The 23,723-nt window shown below is 28.5% G+C and overlaps 1 protein-coding gene and 1 long non-coding RNA gene across 3 annotated transcripts in view; one reads left to right on the plus strand and one right to left on the minus strand.

Moving 5' to 3' along the window:
- Positions 1–7,825, minus strand: part of LOC147800958 (uncharacterized) — a 27,166-nt gene extending 19,341 nt beyond the window's left edge. The window contains exons 1-2 of the long non-coding RNA XR_015430835.1: positions 7,711–7,825; positions 3,783–3,906 (exon numbers count right to left, since the gene is read on the minus strand). This is a non-coding gene — a long non-coding RNA (uncharacterized LOC147800958). The remainder of the gene's footprint in view (positions 1–3,782; positions 3,907–7,710) is intronic.
- Positions 6,780–22,254, plus strand: LOC107438135 (neuronal membrane glycoprotein M6-a). Of its 2 annotated transcripts, XM_043041960.3 has the most exons (8): positions 6,780–7,020; positions 7,998–8,033; positions 11,359–11,509; positions 13,146–13,305; positions 14,943–15,099; positions 16,405–16,487; positions 17,144–17,209; positions 17,291–22,254. In XM_043041960.3, the coding sequence occupies exons 1-8, from the start codon at positions 6,954–6,956 to the stop codon at positions 17,417–17,419; spliced, it is 849 nt and encodes a 282-aa protein (XP_042897894.1). In that variant the 5' UTR covers positions 6,780–6,953; the 3' UTR covers positions 17,420–22,254. The 2 variants fall into 2 exon arrangements, with proteins under 2 accessions (XP_042897894.1, XP_015905820.1); XM_016050334.5 differs by lacking the exon at positions 7,998–8,033 and having other exon boundaries at positions 6,792–7,020.
- Positions 22,255–23,723: the final 1,469 nt, after the last annotated feature.

Raw genomic sequence — 23,723 nt, forward strand, 5'->3', positions numbered from 1 at the left:
TTGCTTTGAAATTCTACTATAGCTGTATGCTTATCGTTTGGATATTTGTTGCAAAGCTTATATATATATATATATATATATATATATATTTACAGGGCTTATCCACAGTTCCCTGATATTACTGAGATGGCCTAGGCTGTAAATAGCACATGCGCGGCGGCGCAGAAGAAGAGACAAGCAAGCTACTGCTCAGCCTTCCCCTAGGATATAGTTCTGAATTTATACCTAAAAGAAAAAGTAATCTCTCCTAATAAACTACAGAATTTATGTAATTGTTGATAACAATAGTTTGCTAGATATTTGATAATTGAAAACTAGTAACTGTACTAGCTCACTTCTTCATGTTTGATCACAAAACTGCAATTTTCACTACATGTTATTTTCTCGCATTTTACCCACGTTAATTATTTACTAAGCAGATTGTTATTACTTATTAGAATATTGGGCAGAATGAAATTAAATCCAATTTCAAGTTTATATGACAATTTGTTTCAAGGTTATGAGCTTTTTCATGCAGCTGTTTATGGTTCACTACTTCAAAAATGTGCGAATTTCGGAAATCTTAAATATTTTAGAAATAAGTCAGTATAGTATGCAATTTTAATCCTGAATTGAATAAAATCAATTGCAAATAAAAACATTTATTGTTGAAAGTAATATGCATTATTTTGAGTTTCATCCTATGGGATGTGTATTTATATTTAAGCAAGTGTTTGTAACAACTAACTATTAGTTTTATTCTGCTCGGTATTATAAGTTATATAGGAGATATTATACTCAACTTATTTTAAAAGTACTATTTTAAATCATTCTCTCTTAGACATTTCCCTCACATAAAATTACTCACAACTTTAAAATAAATGCTCCTTATCAGCTTGTAATTTGTTCTATTCGATTGAGTGTAAAAAAAGAATAAAAATTGGTACATAACTTTAAAATTTTAATTTATTAAACGATTGTAGATTCTTGATTACATTGATTAAAAATTATTAAAATAACTTTTTTTAAGAAACTCTGATGTGATTGACAATAACATAAGTCCTTTTCAGAATCAGCGTCAAAAATTTAAAAAAAAACTGCTAGTTTCATGAAGTCTGACAAAAAGTTGAAAAATATAGACTAGGTTTATTGAGTTTAAAGATTTTTAAAAAAGAAAGGGAAGGAAATCTAATTATTAAACTTACAAGTACCATAATGTTACAGATGTAGGGAAAAACAAAAAGTGTTAAAATTGCATAATAAGATTGGAATTATACAGGGTGTTTATAAAGTCCCGGACCCATTTTGATGTTTAATAACTCGTAAAATAATAAAGATAGATTAAAATTAATAACATTAATGGTTAGATAGACTCAAAAAGTTTCATGACCCTTGTCAATGAAATTTCACGTGTGCCCCTCTCGTCGCACGGAGAATATCAAGTCGATAGTCAATTTCACGAGAGGTAGCTTTCTTTTTTACAGAAAAGACAATCTCATCAGTCGTATACTTAGACATGTTGGAAAACTTCGTATTTCCACAACTAGAAGAGCTTCAGCCACATGTCTTTTTGCAACAAGATGGTGCACAACCTCATTGGGGTATCATCGTTCGTAGTTCTTTGAATGACCATTTTACAGGAAGATGGATTGGGCGAGGAGGTCCAATTCCTTGGCTACCCAGATCACCTGATATAACGCCGCTGGACTTTTTTCTTTGGAGATTTATAAAGGACAATGTTTACAGGAGGATCGTGTCGAACATTGATGGCCTAAAAGCCAGAATTACAACCGCAATAGCCTCTGTGGATGCCGACATGCTTGCCGCTACCTGGCGTGAAATTGACTATCGACTTGATATTCTCCGTGCGACGAAGGGGGCACACGTGGAAGTTCATTGACAAGGTTCATGAAAGTTTTTGAGTCTATCTAACCATTTATGTTATTAATTTTAATCTATCTTTATTATTTTATGTGTTATTAAACATCAAAATGGGTCCGAGACTTTATAAACACCCTGTATATTTGAATTTCTGTAAATGTTGTTACCACTGTCTTCAGTGTATTTTATTTTGTGGCTGTGATACATGTCATGCTTTTTAGCTACGAGGATTGAATAGAAATGGCAGAAGATATTTATCTGAGAAGGAAAATTAATTTCATCCAGTTAATTTAAATGAAAAAAATAATACTTTCTAATATTTTAAGACCTGCCACTATTATTGTAAATATGACTTTCTTACTAATTTATATTTTTTTTCCTTTCAGGTTCCAATAATTACAAGTTTCAACATGTAGACGGAAACAGTATTTAAAATAATTTTGTTGGTTTGTAAAAAAAGTGAAATTTTAGTTTTAAATAAAAGTACTTTGAATTTCAGCTGACTAATTATTTAAATTTGTAGTTTTATAGCTTTAAAAATTCAAGCACCTTAGACAACTACCTTCTAAAAATACGAGTATGAGTTCCCTTAAATAATTTTTACTAACTGTAGAATTTGGATAAGTGTTATTTTAAGATGATTTAAATCAATCTATTAAAATTATAGAAGAATTATGCATTTGAAGCTTTCTTTTATAGCTTAACAAAAGAAGCAATTACTGCCGAAGGTTTAATATTAAAAATTTCAGGTTGATAAATGATCTCTAGTGAAAAAAATGTAATGTACATTATTCTTCATATAATATATATAATATCTTTATATATATATTATATTTTTTATTTAGTGAGTCTAAAAATTAATAAACTAGGTGGTCCGTATAACACCTCACCTTCGTAAGTGCTAAAAAAAACATCTTTGGTTGATAAATTAATACTTCTAAAAATACAAAAATATATACTTGAGGTTACGAAATAATAACTTAAGGTAGAACATGGAACACATAGCGCTAATTAAAAATAACCTTTCCAATTGTTGAAAATACACTTCAGGTTGATTTATAACAACCAGAAGTGTAAAATGGCCCCCCTTAGGTTGAAAAATATATGCCTCTACAAGCATAAAATTATATACCTGAGGATGAAGAATAATTACCTGAGGTACAACAAAATACATTTGAGGTTGATTTATAACAACCAGAAGTGTAAAACGACACACCACAGGTTGATAAATATATACCTCTACAAGCATAAAATTATATACCTGAGGTTGAAAAATAATTACCTGACGTCGAACAAAATACACCTGAGGTTGATTTATAATAACCTGAAGTGTAAAATGGCACACCTTAGGTTGTTGAATAAATACTTCCGCAAGTGTAAAAAAATATACTTCAGGCTGAAACATATATACCTCTGGAGGTATATTTAAGGTATATTTGAGGTTGATTTTGAGGTATTCATTTGCACCCTTTTCAACCTTTACGACGTATTTAAACAACAACCTCCTTTATACCTTTAAAATATACCTCGTTTATACCTCATTTATACCTCGATTTTTTCATAAGGGCTGGCTCTTTCAGTAAATCTTTTTCCGGAGGAAAATTTGCCACAGACACTCTTCACTATAATCTCATCAATAGCTCTTGTGTTAGCAATCGCTCTGGTATTATCCAAAATGAAAGAGACAGTACTCTCATCGGGACTCATTTTGAATAATACAGCTCTTCTACTTGCAGGTACTTTTATACATACACAACAGGATGTGCACCAGAGCTTCAAAAGTAATATCAGAACGGGTCATTCACGCCACAGGATGTACGCGGAAATGTCTTTTTTTAAGGAAAAAGAAGAAGAAAACTTTAAAAAAAAATTAATCTTTAACCAGTGGCGATATGCCGAGACTTCAACAGCCCCCTATTTACCATCCATGTGATGGGTGTAAGCAACACAAGATTTGTCCTGATCATCAAAAGTCGTCAGCGTATCAGCTTGCAAAGATCACTCAGGTCCGAAAAATCTGAGAAGCCAAAGCAATTCATCATAACACTGTAAAAAGAAAAGGAAAAAAAATCAACTTAGCTTTTCAAAAGAAATTTCCGAACCGATTCCTGCTGTGGGTTACATATTCAGAATTTGTTGTGTGTTGCATACTGATGCTTGATACTGCAAGAGTTACAACACAGACAGATTTTGAGGTGATTTTTTTTTTCAAATTTCACACCATTTCCTTCTAGATGGCAATTTAATTTGTTTTGAGTTTCCAAGCGTGGAAGTTGCGTACCAGTAGTTCCGAATGAATGCCTTTTAGGTGAGTTTGGAAAGCTTCTTTTGCACAGAGTTTCAGAATTTCTATCATGGTTTTCCAATAAATTAGAGTTACGACTGTGTGAAAGTTTCTGTGCAAAGTTTCTAAAATTAAAATAATGGCATATTATTGTATAACCGTTGTTGAACAGCCGATCCAATTTTGTGTTTACGACTACTAATGTTCATCTCCGTAGCCTTGTAATTTTGAACCTAATCCAGAGGACAAAGGAATTCCTGGAGCAAGTATTGAGAGAAATTTACCTTTGTTGAGGACCTTTTGATGGAACTAACCCGCATTTGCGTTACACAGAGAGGAAAACCACGAAAAACTTCCGCGGTTAGCCAGACGGCAATGAGACTCTAATCTATTATCCGTATACCACTGAGGATATTTTACGTCAACACTGCGGTCGGTGGAAGACGTATGCGAAATTCTTATCGATCAGCCATCGCTGGGATTCGAACCCGTTTCACCTCATTGGAAAGCGAACGCTCTATCCCCTGAGCCATCGCGGCTCAACATGATGGTATTTTATTTTATATTATAACCGTCGTTGAACAGTCGACCCACTTTCGGGTTTACGACTACCAATGTTCAACTCCGTAGCCTTGTAATTATAAAACCCAGAGGTATTAGTTTATTATGGAAACATGGAGGAATTTGCGACTAACAGATTAAACGTGCATCAGTCACCATTTATTATGAGGGGTGGCTTCGGCCGGCGGGGATTGAACCCATGACATGGGCCCAGCTCCCTACTGACCAGGCAATCCCGGCCTAATATAATGTTATTTTATTTTATATTTTCCATCGTTGCACAGCCGACCCAATTTTGGGTTTACGGCTACTAATGTTGGATCAGTACCCCCAGAGGTATTAATTTACTATGGGAACATGGAGAACTTTGCGACTGACAGATTTAACGTGCATCAGTCACCATTTACTACACGGGGAGTCTTCGACTGCCGAGGATCGAACCCCACGACCCCTTAGACATGGGACCAGTGCCCTACAATCCAGGCTATCCCTGCCCTAATATAATGGTATTTTATTTTATAACCGTCGTTGAACAGCCGACCCAATTTCATGGGTTTACGACTACTTACGTTCAACTCCGTTGCCTTGTAATTTTGAGCCAATCCAGAAGACAAGGAAACTCCTGGATCAGTATCCCCAGAGGTATTGATTTGTTGTGGGGACATGGAGGACTTTGAGACTCGACAGATTTAACGTGCATCAGTCCCCATTTATTACACGGGGAGTCTTCGGCCGGCGAGGATCGAACCCACGACCTCTTGGATATGGGCCCAGCGCCCTACCGACCAGGCTATCCCGGTCCCCAGTATGATGGTATTGCAAGGAACCATATTTTGCTTGGAAAATGTGTCGAAATGTGCTACGTGATTACTCGACAAGATGACAGGGTCAGGAAAACTTTACGCCTGATTCGGGACTAGAGCATCTTGTTCCTCAAAGCCATTCATGAAGCCATTCTGCACTTTTTTTTTCTTTTTTTTTTTTACAATTAAGTACATCACATTAAGCTTTGTAATTTTGCATTGCAAAATAAAAAATTTGAGCGAAATCGATTGAATCGTTCCTGAGAAATCGAATTTGTACGACTTCTTTAAAATTTGATTTCTCAAGAACACTGCGACAGATTTTGCGCTCCTTTTGTATTTTGCTATGTAAATTTATTTACCCTAAAATGATGCACATAATTGCTTACCTTACAAATCAAAATTTTTTCGACTATTATTAAATAATAAAAGATAATACATATTTGCCATTAATAAATATTTCATCACTGAATGAGCTCCGTGTGCGGATGGGTGATCACTTTGATCAGCCTGCGAAGGGACCAAGGGTTTGTGGAACTTATCTTTGTTAAACTGTTCTATCAGAAAATTCCTTGACTTACCGCACAAGTCATCGAGATACCAACGAGGGGGCGCCATTCCCTCTGCAGAGGATCGAAATTGTGATAGCATGTTTTCGGATCATCCTCAGGGATATTTCCCGTACCGTCGCCAATAGTCCATTGTGCAGCGCTATAGCGACGTAAATGAACTACAACTACAACTAAACAATTCAGTCTCCAATTTGTCCCGCAGTGGACTGATCGTTAAGACACGGTTCCCAGAAGATCACCGAAGTCAAACATCACTGGCTACGGTCAGAGTGCGGGTGGGTGACCACTTGGATCAGCCTGCGTAGGTACCGAGGGTGTGCGGTATGGGTCCTCATAAACTGTTCTACCGTAAAGTGCTCGACTTCGCGTGCAGGTCGTCGGGCTACCGAGGCTGGGGTGCCATCCCCTCTGCAGAGGATCAAAATTGCGATGGCATGTCTTCGGATCATCCTCAGGGATGTTTCCCAGACCGTCGCCAATGGCCCATTGTGCAGCTCTAGTGCGACGTAAATGAGCTACAACAACTACAACAACAACGTCTCCAATTTAATTACTTTCCCATGAAAGCTACAAGCGCATTAATAAAGCATGAATTTCAAAATGGATCGTCAAGATGCTATTACTTTTCGAACTAAAAATTGTAAACAATTTAAACCGTTGAAATACTTTCCAGTGCTTTTATAAGCTTAAAATTGTTTCGAGGGTAGCAACAGAGAAAACGCGTTGAATGTGATCTTCGTAAAAGGCATTTTGGAGCGTTTGCCACATACCTCCAACTGTCATAAGTTTGTTTTTGTTATTGTTTGCTTGAGATTTCGGCTTTTGTTAGTAGTTTAACGTTAGCAGATTTTTCATGTTATAAACTCTATAAAAATGTTTCGTAAAGCTTATTCCTATTCCAGTGTTTCTGAAGAACCTTCTTCTGGATGTTGTCGAGGCTGTAAGTTCTAGTTTTAATTTAATGTTCATATATATTAGTCATGTATGTATTTCAAAATTTGGTTTATGATAAACAAACAGCTCTGTGCTTTATAAAATTTGAATTGTCAATGTATCATTTTGAACATTTAATATCATGTCAATAAATATAGAATTAACATTCAAACGTTTGAGGTTTAAAATAAACACAAAAGTTAAAATTGTAAAAATCCAGTTTATGCACTTGTGCTTTATTTTTAAACAGAATTGCTTCGGATGGCTTCGTCTAATTTTTATTTCTTAGCCTATGATTGTTCTATGGTTTAATTTTTATTGTTTTGAACTTGTGATTTAATATTTTAGTTTTTTATTGTTTATTTTATTGAGTTTCAAATTATATGATTTTTCTGTGATCCACAGCATTTAAAGACCTTATTAGGAATATATAATGATGTTTATTAAACTTTTCGAAACAAAAGAGAACACTAAAATTAACCAGTATTTACATTTTCATTCACATTTTATTTTAAACTATTATTTTTTATCCTGATTTTAATCTTGCTTTTCAAAGTACAAAATAAGAATAAATGTTTATAATATCATTGTATTGATTTTATTATTTATATTTTTTCTTTATATTTAAATGTTTATGTGTTTACCTCATGTTATAAGTTAACTTCGGATGAGAAAACAAAAAAGAAATATGACTTACTTTCCAGTCTTGCTTTCAAGTATGATTTATTGACAATATTTTTTTTTAGTATCTTCTTTTAATACTAACCTTAAATGCCCTACTAGTCTAAGCTGACAGACATTTCCAAATGAAGTTGTTACAATGATGAAACCCTTTAAGTGATTTTATTGACTCAGATCTTCATTTGGTATGTTATAAGGCTTCTGACTTTAAAGGAGCTATCATTTATATTGTGATAAGCTTAGCAATGAGTACATTTCCTGGTCCCTTAATATTTCATTATCCTTTTCCATTGCAATTTGTAGATGGTTATATATATGAAGAAAAAGAGAAAAAAACTAGTGAGTTAATTCTAATTTATTCTTACATTTTATTCTAATTTCATTTTTTCACATCTCCTGAAAAGAATAAGAAAACATTCTTTACTACCAATTGTTTGGTTAATAGTTTTTCCTTGTTTATAATGTTTGAAACTTTCTTTTAATATTAATGTAAGAATACTTTCAACTACATTTAAAAAGATTAGTACTTAGACTTGTTTATATATTGTTTTAAAAAAATGATAAAATTTATGATAAAAATTTTATTATTTAATTTTTAAACAAATACTCAGTTTGACTGAATAAAAAAATATTCGGCAGAATAATAAAATATTCATCGGAATTGTCCAACTAAATATTAAAAACAATATTATTTTGGTTTATAGTAATAATATAAATTAATATATTTTATATAATATTACCATTGGATTATAATTATGCATTAAGCCTTTATAAAAATTTAACTGTTTATTAAATTTTTAAAAGAAATTATTTCAAATATTAAATTTAAAAAAAATTTTCACTTAATTAAATTATAAGTAAATAAGAATTAATTAATAATTGTATTTTTTTTAATGTCTAATACTTGAAAAATAATCTCAAAATAAGAATTGTATTATTTAAAATTGTTTCTAAGAGAAATATTTGTTCTGATTCCATTAAAGAAAAAAGCCTTCGAAGTTAGAAGATTGTAAACTGAATTGGTAATACATCTGCAACTGTTTTTGAATGTTTTTTTTTTTTCATCGTGGCCACTCTTGGCTCAATTTCATTAGTGCCAATTATGCTCCATGCCATTTCAGAATAAAATATTAATTTTACCTATAAACATATTTATTTATTACCTATATTTAAAATTTTACCTATAGGCATCACAGAGACCCAATTTTTGAGGGAGACAAAATTTAACTACACAGTTATAATAGTTTTCTAAATTTCACGCATACAAAACAAATTCTAAAATGTACTAAATACCTGCAAAATGATTCATTATTTTTATCTTTCTTATTTTTAATATTAAGAAATTTAAATTGATGATAATTCACGGTTTCTTTTTTATTTGTCTGATATATTTAGAGGGACTTGTATATGTTTCTAATTATTGAGGGAGACAAATACGTACTGTCTCCCCTCTAATGACACCTGTGTAAAATTAGACATTATTTAACACCAAATTACAGCTCATAAAACAAAAATACTTCAGATCTCTATCAAATCATTACCCCTTGGCAACAGTTTTATAATGGATTTGCACCCATTTATTGGTAAGTTTTACGCAACAAACTTTTTTTAACATTCCATAAATAAAAAATATTGCTAATCTGCATTAAATCATTACCCCTTTGCAACAGTTTTGTTAACCCTCTGCATAAAATTAAAAAGAAATTAAAAAAAAGATGAAATTTCCAAAAATGAATTTGTATAAAAACTCACCTGAAAGCATGTATTCTATTTTATTCTAAAATTCACAATCTTTAAAGATCTCCCACAACAACGATGCTTCACTTTTCTACTTAACAAATTCATGTTCTTGGCACATGAACAATTTATAAAAAAAGGTCTTTTCACTTTCCCAGGTTCATCATAGGCATTCCCTAAACAATCTTTTTCTAATGCAAACTTCTCTTGTAAACCTTTTATCACTGGCTGAGTCGTTCATAAAACATTCAAAAAACCATAACCAACATTCAACTCAAAATGCTACATACACTTAAAATCACTTTACAAAACCTAATTATTCCTACCAAAACATTCATTTTTCAAGGAAAAAAACGCCACGCAAAATTTTATCCTGAAACCAAAATTTAATAATTCTGCAAAAAATGTTACATATAAAACGAAATGCTGATTTAAAAAAAATTCAGCAGGTCAATATTCTTCTCCATTGATCTGCGTAAATAGAAATCAGTAATATACGTCATCAAAATGCCAAATATTCACATCCTTTACAATTTCCTCATTTTTATGTTCCACGCAATTATGAAACTCTCATATACATTATCAATCATCAAATATCTACTACCAACACAACCTTAGCTACGTCATTCAATATGTTCAGTTCTCTCATAATTCTATTTACATCTCCATGATAACTGTGTTACAACTGAAGAAAGCTTATTTTAAGCTATGCCGAATTTGAAATGAATACTTGATTGATCAAAGAAAATAATATATTTTTGTGTTGGATCAATAATGATCATTTATTATATAAAGCACAAAGATGCCAACTTGCTCCGGACAGCAAATAAATATTTTCGATTGGTAGTTTACTAATTATGATTCTTGGTTTAATAAATTAAATTTATAAGGTTTTAAACCAATACTATTTCTAAATAATTCAAAGGCTTATGTAATTCACCACTTTATTACAATTAAGTCATGCAAAACCATTAAAAAAAAAACGCAAAATTTGTCAAATATTTGCAAATTTTGGTTTAAGATTAACAACCATTTTTTTAATTATTTTGGTGTGTCCGGAGCAGTTGGCATCTCTGAAGGCATATAATCTTATACTATTTATACCTAGATTTTTGCATTATATATAAAATAATGTTTTATAAAATTTAGTAATCTTATGAACAAAACGTTTCAATTGAAAAATAAAATAATGAAGCTGTTCAAACTAAAATCTTTATAATCTCTAAAAGCGTCCTTAAACAGATAATAGCTTGCTAACTGAAACTGTTTGTAAGTTTAAAAATTAAAAAAAAAATTCAAAGCTTTTTTAAAAAAGTATTTTTATTACTTAAAGTCTGAATATTTTTGTTTGGTTTTAGCAAACTGTTTAAAACTAAGTAAACTTTGTATTATATCTTTAATGCTGAGCATGTTTAATGAAAATAAAAATGGCCAAATATCGGTTATTGTTTGGATGAATAACGAAATGCTCCGTCAAGCAATAGCCTAATCCACTATTCAATTTTAATATTTATTGCCACACTGATTGGATTAATTGAGATACTATAGAAAAAGATGAAGTCTGATTACTATTTATTCATAGTTGGTTGTTAGAAAATTAATCTAGGTATTTTTATGAATATGTGATTTAAAAATTTGAGCTTTTGGGTCATTCCATAATTTGACTTTAAATGTCTTGTATGTAATGAACATTGATTAATTATTTTAGGAACATTGATTAATTATCAATTCAACTAAATAATTTTTTTGATTTGCATAGTGAAAAGTATATAAAATCATTAAAATAATTTTTTATTTCTATTTTCATTGTAATAAAGGAGTATAAACATATGGCTGTCAAATGTAGCATACATATTATATACTACAGATTGATACTTTAATATATTCTGTGTTATTTTTATAATCTCTTGAAAAACTTTCATTTCAGCATGTCGCTGCTTAACAAGGATACCTTACGCCACATTAATAGCTACTGTATTATGCTGTACTGGAGTAGGCATTTTTCTTGGTTCATTTTATCGTGGTATTTCTCTTACTCTTCGTACATTTGAAGAAGTTTTCCATTTCCAGTTTGATTGGTGAGCTTCCCTTTTTTTTCAATAAAACTTGATTTTGTTTCATACAGGATCTCAATTACAACCAACTATATACTTAGTACTTTTATAATACTGTAGAACCTTGATCGATTATTTCCCAAGAGACCATTCATTTCGAATGATAAATACGAGAAAACGAAGAATGCGGGTCAACTTAAAATATCATTTAATAAGTAGAAAATGTATGAAAATGGATAAATTTATAATAAGTATTTAAAAAAAATTAGTTGAAAAAAATTGAAAGAAGAATAAGTACTACATTTATTTATAAGTATTTAAAAATCTTGATTTTCTTTCTCTTTAGCGTAAACAATAAATTTTCAACATTTGTTGCAGATTGTTGATCATTTTCTGAAAATTCATGTCAATACAAATGTTCCTAATTTTTTAAAGGCTTTGAGGCCTTCAAATGTTTTCTCTAGTTCGCCATCTTGTGTCTTCATCCCTATCACTTTGAACCTCTCCAGCTTCTTCAACCATTTCTTAAACTGATACTATCACAATTTTCACCATTTTTATTAACTGATGCATAAACTTCAAACCTCTTATTTGAGGTATTTTACTTAAACTGTGACAAATCCACATTTTCTTCATTATTAGCACCAGAAATACCTGTTTTCTTTCCCCTCAAAACAAATTGACTTCAATGTTTTTTCAAATGTCAGTACTATTTCTGAATGATAGAAAATCTGCTAGTTTTAAAAATGTTCTAAATGGATATTATTGAAATGATCTAATGGATAAGTTTATTAGCTATACCTGCAATAAATAAAGATATGCATTCAGTATCCATTCTATTTCATAAATACATCTAATGTTACTTTTTAAATATGTTTCTTCAAAAGACTAAAAAAATTGTTTTGATTAATCCAACATCAAACAAAACAGAATTGAAAGAATTCAGTTTAAAAATTAAATTTTTACTTTAGAGTCAATGAGAAATTCTAAGACAATTTATGTTAGTTCAAGCTATCCAACATTTCGAGTTATCCATGTTCAAAAGTATTTTTAACCTTCTGGGTGATTCACATTTGGGCAAGGAACTGATAAAATTTTCCACTTTACAGAATTTAAATAACAAGTAAGTTTTTTTTCCTTGCAATAAATTTCACTTCTGTTTTTCGAAAACGATATGTTTTTGTTTACAATTTTTCATGTATCCAGCCTTAGACTTAGAGATTGAGCAGCTCCAAAGCACAGGGCACATCGACCAGATTTCTATTGTACCCAAACCCTAAATCATGATTAGCAAGAAAGCCTTTTGGCTGAAATATATAGTTCAGCAAACACCTGACTTGCACTTCCCAGGCCTTTATGCAGTGTTGCCCTAAATGCTCACAATTATAAACCTCACAATCACAAAGTATAAATTGTGAAGTCTCCTCTTCAAGATGACAACCTCTATAAAGAGGATTATGTATCCGATATTAGTACTTGTTACAGTTTTTATTATTATTTGGGGAAATTCTCAAAATATAATAAGAAGCTTGAAAAAAATTTATGGAATCAAATGTAATGAATAGATTTAGTTAAGTTTCTTTTTTTTTTTTTTTAAATAACTTGTCAGCTGTTTTAATATATGTTTTTTCCTTCATATTAATACATGTTTGTCTTTTAGGCTCATTGATTTGCATATTGTATTCATAATCATTGGGGGAGTTATGGGAGCTTTCAGCTTGATATTATTGTTGGTAGGCTTTCTTGCAACTGGTGCTACCAGGGAAAAAATATATAGAGGATTCAAATCAAGAATTGGTGGACGTTTATCTTGTGCTTTTGTAAGTTTTTCTGTATTTTCACAGTTTTAAAATTTTTATTATTGTTTATAAAATTTGCTTCTCTATTTCTATTTCTCAACATTTAGAGCAACATTCATATTTCTTTTTAGTCTTTCTTCTGTGATGTGCATCTTTGCATATTTAGTACAGTGTTTGCATACTATTGTTCCCCATTTTTAATATTTGCTATCTGAAACTAAGAAAAATATGAACTCTAAGAAAAATAACTCTAAAAAAATATGGATATTTGATTTGAAACACAGCATTTTATTCAACTAAACTCTACTTACTTACTAAATATTTGTGGTTGACAAGTAGAAATTTTGCATCCTTATTTATATTTATAATAACTGGATTTCCCCATTTATTAAATAAAAATCACTCTATAACATTATCTCTGTTTTTATTTTATTTTTCTGTAAGGTATCAATGATTGTGTAATAAAATTTAAAAACGACTGGAAAAAAAATTTTTGGATTGGCACAAATCAAAACACAATCCTAATCATTTTTTTTTCAATGGAATGAAAAAATTTTATTTCAGCATTATCCTCTGCAAATTTATAATTTTTTTTGCAAGATATTCTTTTTCACTCATTTGTTTTTAGAGCCGAACTATTCATTTTTCAACACTACTCCTAAAATTAGTTTTGTTGAAATCATTAAGCTAAATTAAGAACTCAGAAATATAACTATATTCTTCAGCGCTGAAAGTTTTTACAGGACATTTTTTCTCAGTGATAATGAACTTATTAATAAAAAATAAAAAAACATTAACTGACAGAGCTTTATGACACATATTCTGAGAATTTGCTCATAAACTATAGCTATTTTTCTAGCTTTTTTTTTTTTTTTTTTTTTTTTTGAAAACCTGTTTTTCTTTTGCAATTTTAATAAGCAAGGAGGGTTTTAAAAAACATTTTTTTAAAAAGAAATTTGCCCAAATATGACATTTAGAGTTCGTTGATAATTTTTTTAGAAACTTCTGTAAATTCTGATTATTGAATTCTGAATATTAGCCCATTTTCTAGATTAAAGGAAAATCTATGTATTTTTATAGGTTAGAACAGAGTACTATGGCTTGCATGTCAAAGCCCTCAAAAGAAGGTGCTATTTACTGGGCTCCCAGTGATCTTGAAAGATAAATCATATAATAACAAAATTTATATCTTGAAATAATTTTTTATTTTGATTACCACAATAATCCTTTAACTCAAACACTTATAAAGAATTATGAGATCTACTAGATCAAAAATATTGAATATTTTTGAAAAAATTGATTTATCAATATACTGAACAAATTTCTAAAATCAGGAAGTATTATCATAAACGATTATGTGTATCACTTAATATAAATTAACTTTCGTTTCATTTTCAAACTGCTTTTTACTGTTATAAGCATTCACCAGAACATTCTGTGCAGCTAGTATATTGTCTTAAAAATATTCTATTCTTGCATCAACATATTCTCATTATTGCACATTCTATTGTAATTATTTGTAAATAGTGTTAAAAAGGTTTAATGGACTTTAAAAACTTATTTTGTAAGAGATAAAGAATAAATAATGTCACTGCATCTTTTATTGGAATTTATGAGATTTCAACTTTTAAAATGTTTTTTTATTTATTATTTTGCAGTTTATGGGACTAACCTATATATTGGAGTTAGTTTGGCTGATTGTCTTTGTCTCTCTGGTTCTTATTACATTTGTGTTCTCTGTTTGGTGGGGAATGTGTAATAATCTAAAGTATGAGCCCAATCCTGAAAATAGATGCATTGATTTGAAACCTTTGGGTTAGTTTAATTGCTCTTTATACTTCAATTTTAGTTAAATATGTGTTAGTATTTATGCAAAATATCACTTTAATGTTTGTAAAGCTAATAATCATCTCTTCTTTTGCTTTTTTTTTCTTCATTACTTTAAAATTTGCATTTTATTATTATTTCTTACAAGTTTTCCACAGAGAATCTGAATACTGGTTATTGTCAGGATATTTATTATTTGATTAATATTGCTTTTTTTTTTCCGAAGCCTGAAAATTTCTGAAGTAAATATAAAAAAATTATCAGTCTTTCAATTGATGGCAATAATAAGTAGTCAATAAGACTCAAGGTAAATTCTAATGTCTGTTATTGCTATTTTTTGTAGTTAAAATTACTTTATGCTAAATCAGAATATAAGTAAGCAAATCGATAGCTTCAAATTTTCAATATTAATATATTAAAAAGAAAAAGGTTTTGTTTACCAGTAAAAAAAATTTGTGCAACAAAATTATGGTCCAAAATTTTGTTGAAGTTACCATGAAGAGTTGGATAGTTTTTTTTTTTTTTTTGTTTTTCTGAAACAGAGTGAGACCCTTGTCTTAGTTTATATATTTGTTGGTTGCACACTGTATTGATCAAAATATCTTTTCAATTATAGTTGTAGATACCTACTGCTAAAGGGGCAATTGAAACTGGTTTCTTTTCTTTTGAAACTTATCTGACTCCAAACTTTAGTACTTGTTTTATGTTGTTTAGTGTTCTATATATATGTATTTTAAAAGGATCTGTTTTTATTTTCATTTGCTCATTGTCTGTAGCCTAAGTTATCGCTAAAAAGGAAGTTAATTTTTCAAATAAATTCTTAATTTATAAAAAATGTTCATATGCCAAACTAACAAGTTTTTTTGAAGAAATGTTAAGCTCATAAGTGAATTCTTTTGCTTAATTCATTGTTCTTTTTTTTAAATTTTGGCCAGTATTTTGTCCTTGAAACCACTCCTATAGCTATGCCGCTGCATTTTTTATTAAAATATATTGTCCATTTTTTTTTCAACTCCACAATTAGCTAAAAAGCTTTGCATCTCTTTTTCCCCTTCAAAACAATGTAATTATAGTAATATTGTTAGTGTTTAAATTAATGATTGAAAATTTTTGTTTAGGCCATTAATCCCTAAACCATTGTTCATTACTTTTTTTTTACAATGTTCATATTAAAAACCGCTTTTATAACAATGCATTATATGCGTAGTAATGTGTTTTTAAAACTTTCTGTTTTGAGATATTATTTATCTATATATATAAGCACAAATACAGTTTTTTTTTATTCTCATTCAGCTTTTATGTTCCCTAATGGCACAGACATGAACTTACTTCGAATTTGTGATGGTGGAAAACAAAAGAATTTCTGCAAAGACTGTGTAAGAATTTTATGTCTCTTTCTATCATTATTATAACTAGCATTAAAAATATATATCTAGTATTAAGAATAATAAATTTAATTATATTCAGGAATAAAGCATTTATTTCTGATGTACAAAATACTTAAGAAATAAAATAAAATTTGTTGTTGAGATATTTTTACATAAGAATTAGTAGAGAGTTATGTAAAAGAGTCAAAACATATTTCTTTTCAAAAATAAAAACTTTATATTTTCATAATGAGACTAAATTGAAAAATAAATTATGAATATATTTTATCTTCCAATCTATAAGACTTTTCTGAATTGCAAGTAAAATGTACAAAAAGTGGAGCTGCAATAAATATTATAATTAAAATATTCAGTTTCAACCAAATTTGATGAATCAGTTTTTGAGTAAATACTATTCTAATAATTGTATTCATTTGTCATCTATTTGTTCATTTTAAAAGTCCAGAAAATGTCCTGATTTTTTCTTTAGTCATTGAGACTTTGTGTAATTTACACTAACTCTAGCAAGCACCCACATATTTGTCTTCACTATTGGTCGAATATGGCTGATTGTTACTCTTTCTATGTTGATATGTCTGCAACTTGAAATAAATATCATTTTATTATATGATTTCTTTCTTAATAAAGTTTATGACTTTTGATAGGTTGAACCTGCAGAAGTGCTATTTATTGTTGCTCTTGCTGCAAGCTTTTTAGTTGTGCTTAGCTTGGTAAGTAGCATCTATTATTGATATTGATTTTTTTTTCTGCAAATTATTTTACATGTTTTGCTCAAAATATCCATTTTTCAGATACATTACTTAATGTGCTTATCTGCAAACTATGCTCGAATCAAAGATAACGAAAAGTTTCAAGAACTTCAAGAGTTGCAATTTCTACAAGATACTGAGATGGGAACACTATCAAAAGATAGATTCTGAAATATTTTAGTGAAAGTTTTATGGTTGTCTTGCAAAATATTTCATGTATTCCACTTTTTGCAGAAGTATTATTTTAATATCCAAGTGTTTTTATCGAAGTTCTTTCATAAAACTTCACTATTTTTTGTTACTTAAAATTTTTAGATGTATAAAATCACACAAATATTTTGTATGGTATTTAGCTATGCAATTTTTACACTCTTTAAATTGTTTCTCTCTATTTGAAAAATATATAGTGTTGTTGTAAGATATTAATTATTGCATTTACAATTACATTTTCATATACACCTTAACAAAGTCATGACTTCTAAACGTTTCATTACTCTGAAAAGTTTAACACATTCCACTATATACTTGAAAGTTATATTTTGCACTTTCATTAATAAATATATGTGTGATAAATGTATCTCTTTTTAAAATCAATTAAAATACTACTAACTTCTGTTATGAATCATTTGTTTGGATTTAAATTTTATAAAAATTATTAACTCTAGTGATCTATGTGAGTTTTAATACATTTGAAATTCAAAGAAATTTATATTTAATGAGAAAATTACAGTGCAATTTTTACATTCAATATTATTGATATTTTATGTGCATTTATATTTTATCAATTTACTTATTTTGTCATTCATTTTATATCATTCTCATTTTAAAGGCAGCTTTTTAGCATTTTATTTTACTTAAGATATATATCAAGTATTTATAGTGTGCTGTATAAATTTTATTCAAAAGTAGCTGTAGTAATTTTTTTAGAAAAATAAGGAAAAATAACTTTTTTTAGCAGACTTAATCAGATAAACGAACTTGCCTTTAGTCTGCAGTACAGGTGTTATTTAAAATTTCGTTTTTACCAATAACAATAATAATGAATTTGACTTGCTTTATAAGTCTTAACCTGCAAGATTTTGTTTAGAAACAGTGCTCATCCAGTAACAAAAATGTGAGTTTGAATTTCTATTATTATTGTTCCTAATTAGATTCACCTTTAAAAATTGAAACTGCTGCCGTATTTCAGAATTTTTCTTTATTTAATTTATAAGTTACGACTGTTTTAGTTGTTCATTTTGAGTGTAAGGAATTTAATGTGCATAACAGCATGTTACTTTGTCTGGTTTTTATTTTTTATTTGAAAAAGAATTTAAAAATTTTGATTCATGAATTCTTCCTGTGATAAACTCATTAGATTTTAAATACGAAGATCTGATATTAATATCAATTTTAGTCATCTGTTTTTCAATGAGTTTCTTCCTTTTCATTTTGCACTAGCAGTATTTGTTTATTTATTTTTTCAAAACTGTTTAGCTGAACTTTGGTGGCTAATATATTCTTCCATGACTTTGCTGTTAAAAAGATATCCTCATCGCTATCACTTAATTATATTTAATAGAAGTTTTTTTGCAGTGTTCTAAAGAAAAAAAACTTTAGCAATTTAATAAAAGCTCAGTTTTTTTAAAAAAAATTGTGTAATAAATGCATATTTTTTTACTATTTACTGTTAAGCTTTTCCATCAGATTTGAATGTTCACAAAAGCATTTGCATGTTATTTATTAATTGGTGCATTATTTGTTTGTTTTTTTCTTCTAATTTATTGTTTGCTTGGTCTATTTCAACTGTATCATTTTAATGTTTTTCTTATGTAAGGCTGCCATGCATAACTTTTCTTTACTATATATATATATATACATTTAGATAGTCAAAAAAACGAAATTTTTAATTTAAAAATGCTATAGTGCCAAAAAGATGTATTAAGTAAAAAGAAGAGAATCGATATAGAAAATTTTATAATCGGTTAATATCTTCTGGTCACGCAATGCACTTGAAATTTATGAAAAATTGAACATTTTTCTTTCATTTTTTTTTATTCCATTTAAATAAAATGGCCATGCTATAGTTTTTAATACTCAAGTTAAGGTTTAAGTAAAGGAACTAAGTTAAAATATCATTATTAGCTCAATGCATACCATGTTTAGAAAAAGAATTATTTTTCAAGATTCTCACACTTACTGTCTTTAATCAACAGCCTTATCATAACCTGTGGATGAGATAATAAGCAGTGCATTTAGTTTTATTTTCTTTTAGTAGGGCTTCTACAGTCTTGCAAAATTAAAGAGTTTTGACAAATATTTCACCAGGCTTTAGAATTTTTAAATTTAATTGAACTTTGATTTTAGGATTTCAACTTGGTAAGAACTAGTTAAAACATTTCAATTTCTCCAGATTTTTTCAACCATGTCATAAAATTTTCCAGATTGTAACAAATTTTGTTGAATCAGTAGTTTAGTATAATTTATAAATTTAATACTTTTTTGCTTACTTTGTCAGAATAGTATTGATTATCAAAACTGAAAGTAAATATAGAATATTTGAGAGCCAAAGAATGTAAAAAGGTGGGTGATTTTGAATGTCCTGCATTTGATTTTTTTTCAGAGCTAACTAATGATTAGTGAACATTTTCTATCATGCTGTTTTAAAGAGAGATTCAAATTATATATTAATGCAAATGGCAATTGCGTAAATTTTACATAAGAAGCTGGGCCAGTAGAAGAAATATTAAAATTCTTGTACGATAAAATATTTAATCCTAGACTGCGTAACATAGAACTGTTCGACTAATTCTTGTTTATCATTAACCAAACTAAAAAAAATTCAAAATTTATGCAAGTGTTATAAAGACAGATTTTGGCAATTTCGACCAACCAAATAATGTATGACACATTTGTCTCTTTCTTGATGTCTAACTGCAGCAAATGCAGAGTTGTACGGAGCTGTAAATAATGTTAATTCAGTCCTTCTGAGAATTTGAGGAAAGAAAAAAAATTACCTTCTTGAAATGATTCATGCATATGTGTTTCAATATAAGAGTGAATTTCATAGATTTCAAGCAACCATTTTTTAAGTAATTTCAAAATATCTCCGTATTAAACAATTTACTTCAAATTATGAATCTAGAAATTGAATGAAATTTGTTTTGTGATCTCATGGAAAATTTACTGTTTGTTATGATTGCAGTTTATGGGAAAAACATTCACGAGCATGATTGTACTGTAATCTAGGTTTTATTAAATGTACAATTCTGTAGTTAAGCACTATATACATAGATGCTCTATTGTACAAGCATAATAATTTTTCCTCTAGTTTACTGGCTTCTTAAAAAAAATTTATGTGCCTGCTATTTGTTAATATAAAACTTTAAATTTCTCTTAAAACAGCATTTAAAAAAATTGTGTTTCAATAATTTGCTCTGCTGGAAATTTTCTCTGGACCCCAGTTCTAGGACAGTCAAAATCTTGTCCAATAATTACCTTCTTTGATTCATTATGTGGATGCTAATAATCTATAATAGTATAAGTCATAAAATTTGAAATAATGTTATTTTTACTTATTTCACTTTTTTAAGCAATAAGTATAAGAAAAAATAGCGTGTTGATTTCACAATGTTGAGTAAAATTAAAAAATTTAAGAAAATGTTCAATTTTTTCAGTTTTTATAAATTTTAAGTGCAATGCGCAACCAAAGATATAAAGAAATTTAAAAAAAACTTTATATCAATTTTCTTCTTTTTACATGTCGCATCTTTTCTGCACATTTTTTCTTTAAAAATATTGTTGTTGTTTTTTTGTTTACCCTAATATGCAGATTACTAGTTTGAAAATTTCTCATAATATTTTAAAATGTTTCTCTAATTTTTATGCTTTCGTATGTTGAAGCTTATTATTTTAATATTTACAAAATTTAACTTTGTGTAACTTTTTTTAATATATAAACAGCTTATGAGTATAGCAAATGTTAAGAAGTCCAATTGGTATTTGCATTATTACTCAAATTTCAGCTTTCAAATGTATAATGGTTTTCCCTTCAAACTAACCTGCTTATTTTCCTCTAAAGATTTGAAGGCAAAAAAAAAACATTTTTTTACATCAATTTCTTAAAGAGTACTAGTGAGTGTAATAAATTCACTAATGTGAGGTCTCTGATCCAAGCATTACAATTTTTTTTTTATGATTTTCTTTAAATTTATGTCTTTAATTATTTAAAATGTGTCAAATTTTATGTTCGATTGACAGATTTCAGTTCAATTTGAAAAGTTATTGTTTTTGCCATTTTAAATTATGAACTTTTAAATAACTTAGATATTTTCACAATTGAAAATTGATATTTAACTTTTAGTAATTTATTAGAATTATATTTGAATTATCTTGGAAATATACTTTCTTGTGAAGGAATGTTTCATATTAGTGCTTCAGAGCAACTATTTTGCACCTTAAATATTTTCTGTGCAATACTTTGAAACAGTATAGAATTTTGATTATAAATTTTTAATAAACATCACCTTTTGATGAGAATCATTCTATTTACTAATACTTTAAAATATTTAGAGGGAATGAAGTCTATTTATTACATAAATAGAAAAGTGTTTTTTTAAATGTTGATAATTTTTATATTTAAAATTAATATGTGTAACTTAAATATAAAATACTTAAATTGTAAAAAAAAAAAATGTCTACTGTTGTTAACTTTTTGGAAGTTCTCATATACATGTAATTATTTTCAACATTTTCATACTTTATTCCAAGAAATCTTTTTTTTTTCTTCATGTAATTTTTTATATAGAAGAATTAATATTCTGTCCTTCTTTTTTTTTACTTAATTATCATTCCAAGTGTTTCAGTTACATACCTTTGTAATGTGTTTTTTTTATATATATTTTATCTTATTTACCTATTGCATTTTAAGTGTCAAGTAGTTTTCCAGAAAAAAATTCTATTTATTTTTCTTTAGGTGTAATTTATTTGAATTATTATATTTAAATAAAATTATAATTGCATTTTTATGATTGTGTGCTTTCTTAGACAAAAAACAATCTGTATCACTTCATCACTGTCTTAAAAACAATTTGTATCACGTTCATATGGTACTTCCTTCTTTAGATTGTAGTGATACATGGATATGGCAGTAATCACAGTCTTGTGATTACTACCTTGTTTAACCATTAATTTACCAAATTATTAAAAAATTATCAAAAATGTGCAAAAAAATTTTGTTTCATTAAATAATTATTATTTTACACATAGATGAATATTTTTTAATTTTCAATATTTTCAAATTTTTAATTATAATCTTTAATTTGGAATTTTCACCTTTTATAAAATTTTAAAGAAAAACATTTAATAATTTTTCTTTTAAGAAGTTGAAAATGTTAATGAATCAATAAAAAATATGAAAGACCTATTTACCAAAAGTGATCAAGATAAAAAGCCAAGAATAAAATTAAGGAATCGTAGAGTAGCACCCTCAACAAAATATCAACAACTAGGCGATTATTAACAATTAATAGTTTGTTGTCCACTAGTAATGCTAAATATAAAGTCATATTATAGGGACAGACAAGTTCCACTGCGATATTTTGTTCCGTTTCAATGTTATATGGAAAGAATGTTAGTGGTGATTAAAAATTCCATCCTCGCATAAAGACTTGAAAAGTAGCAATCACAAGATTGAGCAATCATAACCAATAGATGAATGAAAACAAATGGTAAAGTAACAATAAGCAAACATACCTAAAGTTGTCTAGTAAAATGCTCACTTCATTAGAATCTAGTGAACTCATTGAAATGAAGAATAACTGAATTTAGCATTACTCTTGGTAGTAACCAACTTCTGAACAACATTTTTCATTAGCTAACGAGTCCAGTGATGAATCTTTTTGACTGATTATAAAATATTGATTTGTTTATACAAACTATTTTTTATTGGTTTGTTTCATTTTAGAAATGATCAAACCTTGATATTATTAAGTTTTTTTAAAAAAAAAAGAAAGAAAGAATATTTTAATAGACATAAATTTGTTACTCAATCACATCTGCAGCTTTTGTCATATGAAGGTTTTAATATTAAATCAAACAAATCTCCGGAGTTTGAACCCTAGAGCCTTGGGACTAGTAATTTGTGGCCTCATATTACTTAACCCTACCAGTCACATCTGGCCGCCTGACTTAAAACAAGCTTTATAAGTAATTTCTGTGATTTATTAAAGGAAGCATATTGTTCCACACTGTAGGCCACTTAATTAGTTTATAATTATTTCCTTTGGTATAGTATGTTTTAATATAATACCTGACCGAGTGTGAAAATTACAAGTTTATATAAAGGTGGATGGAGCCATATATATATGTAATATGTGAACAACAATTTCTCCATTTTATCACTGGACTTAGAAATATATAGCATACATACTTACATATTATGCCACATTTTGATCTCCTAATTTGTTTATAATTATTTTCTTTGGTATTGTCGAAA

Source organism: Parasteatoda tepidariorum, chromosome 12 (genome assembly GCF_982258835.1).
Source record: "Parasteatoda tepidariorum strain Cologne lab strain chromosome 12, Ptep-v5.0, whole genome shotgun sequence".
Taxonomy (NCBI): domain Eukaryota; kingdom Metazoa; phylum Arthropoda; class Arachnida; order Araneae; family Theridiidae; genus Parasteatoda; species Parasteatoda tepidariorum.

Coding starts and splice junctions, on each gene's coding strand:
- LOC107438135 (XM_043041960.3), top strand. CDS start 6,954: ATGTTTCGTAAAGCTTATTCCTATTCCAGTGTTTCTGAAGAACCTTCT. Junction 7,021..7,997: donor TTCTGGATGTTGTCGAGGCT/GTAAGTTCTAGT, acceptor TGCAATTTGTAG/ATGGTTATATATATGAAGAA. Junction 8,034..11,358: donor AGAAAAAGAGAAAAAAACTA/GTGAGTTAATTC, acceptor CTTTCATTTCAG/CATGTCGCTGCTTAACAAGG.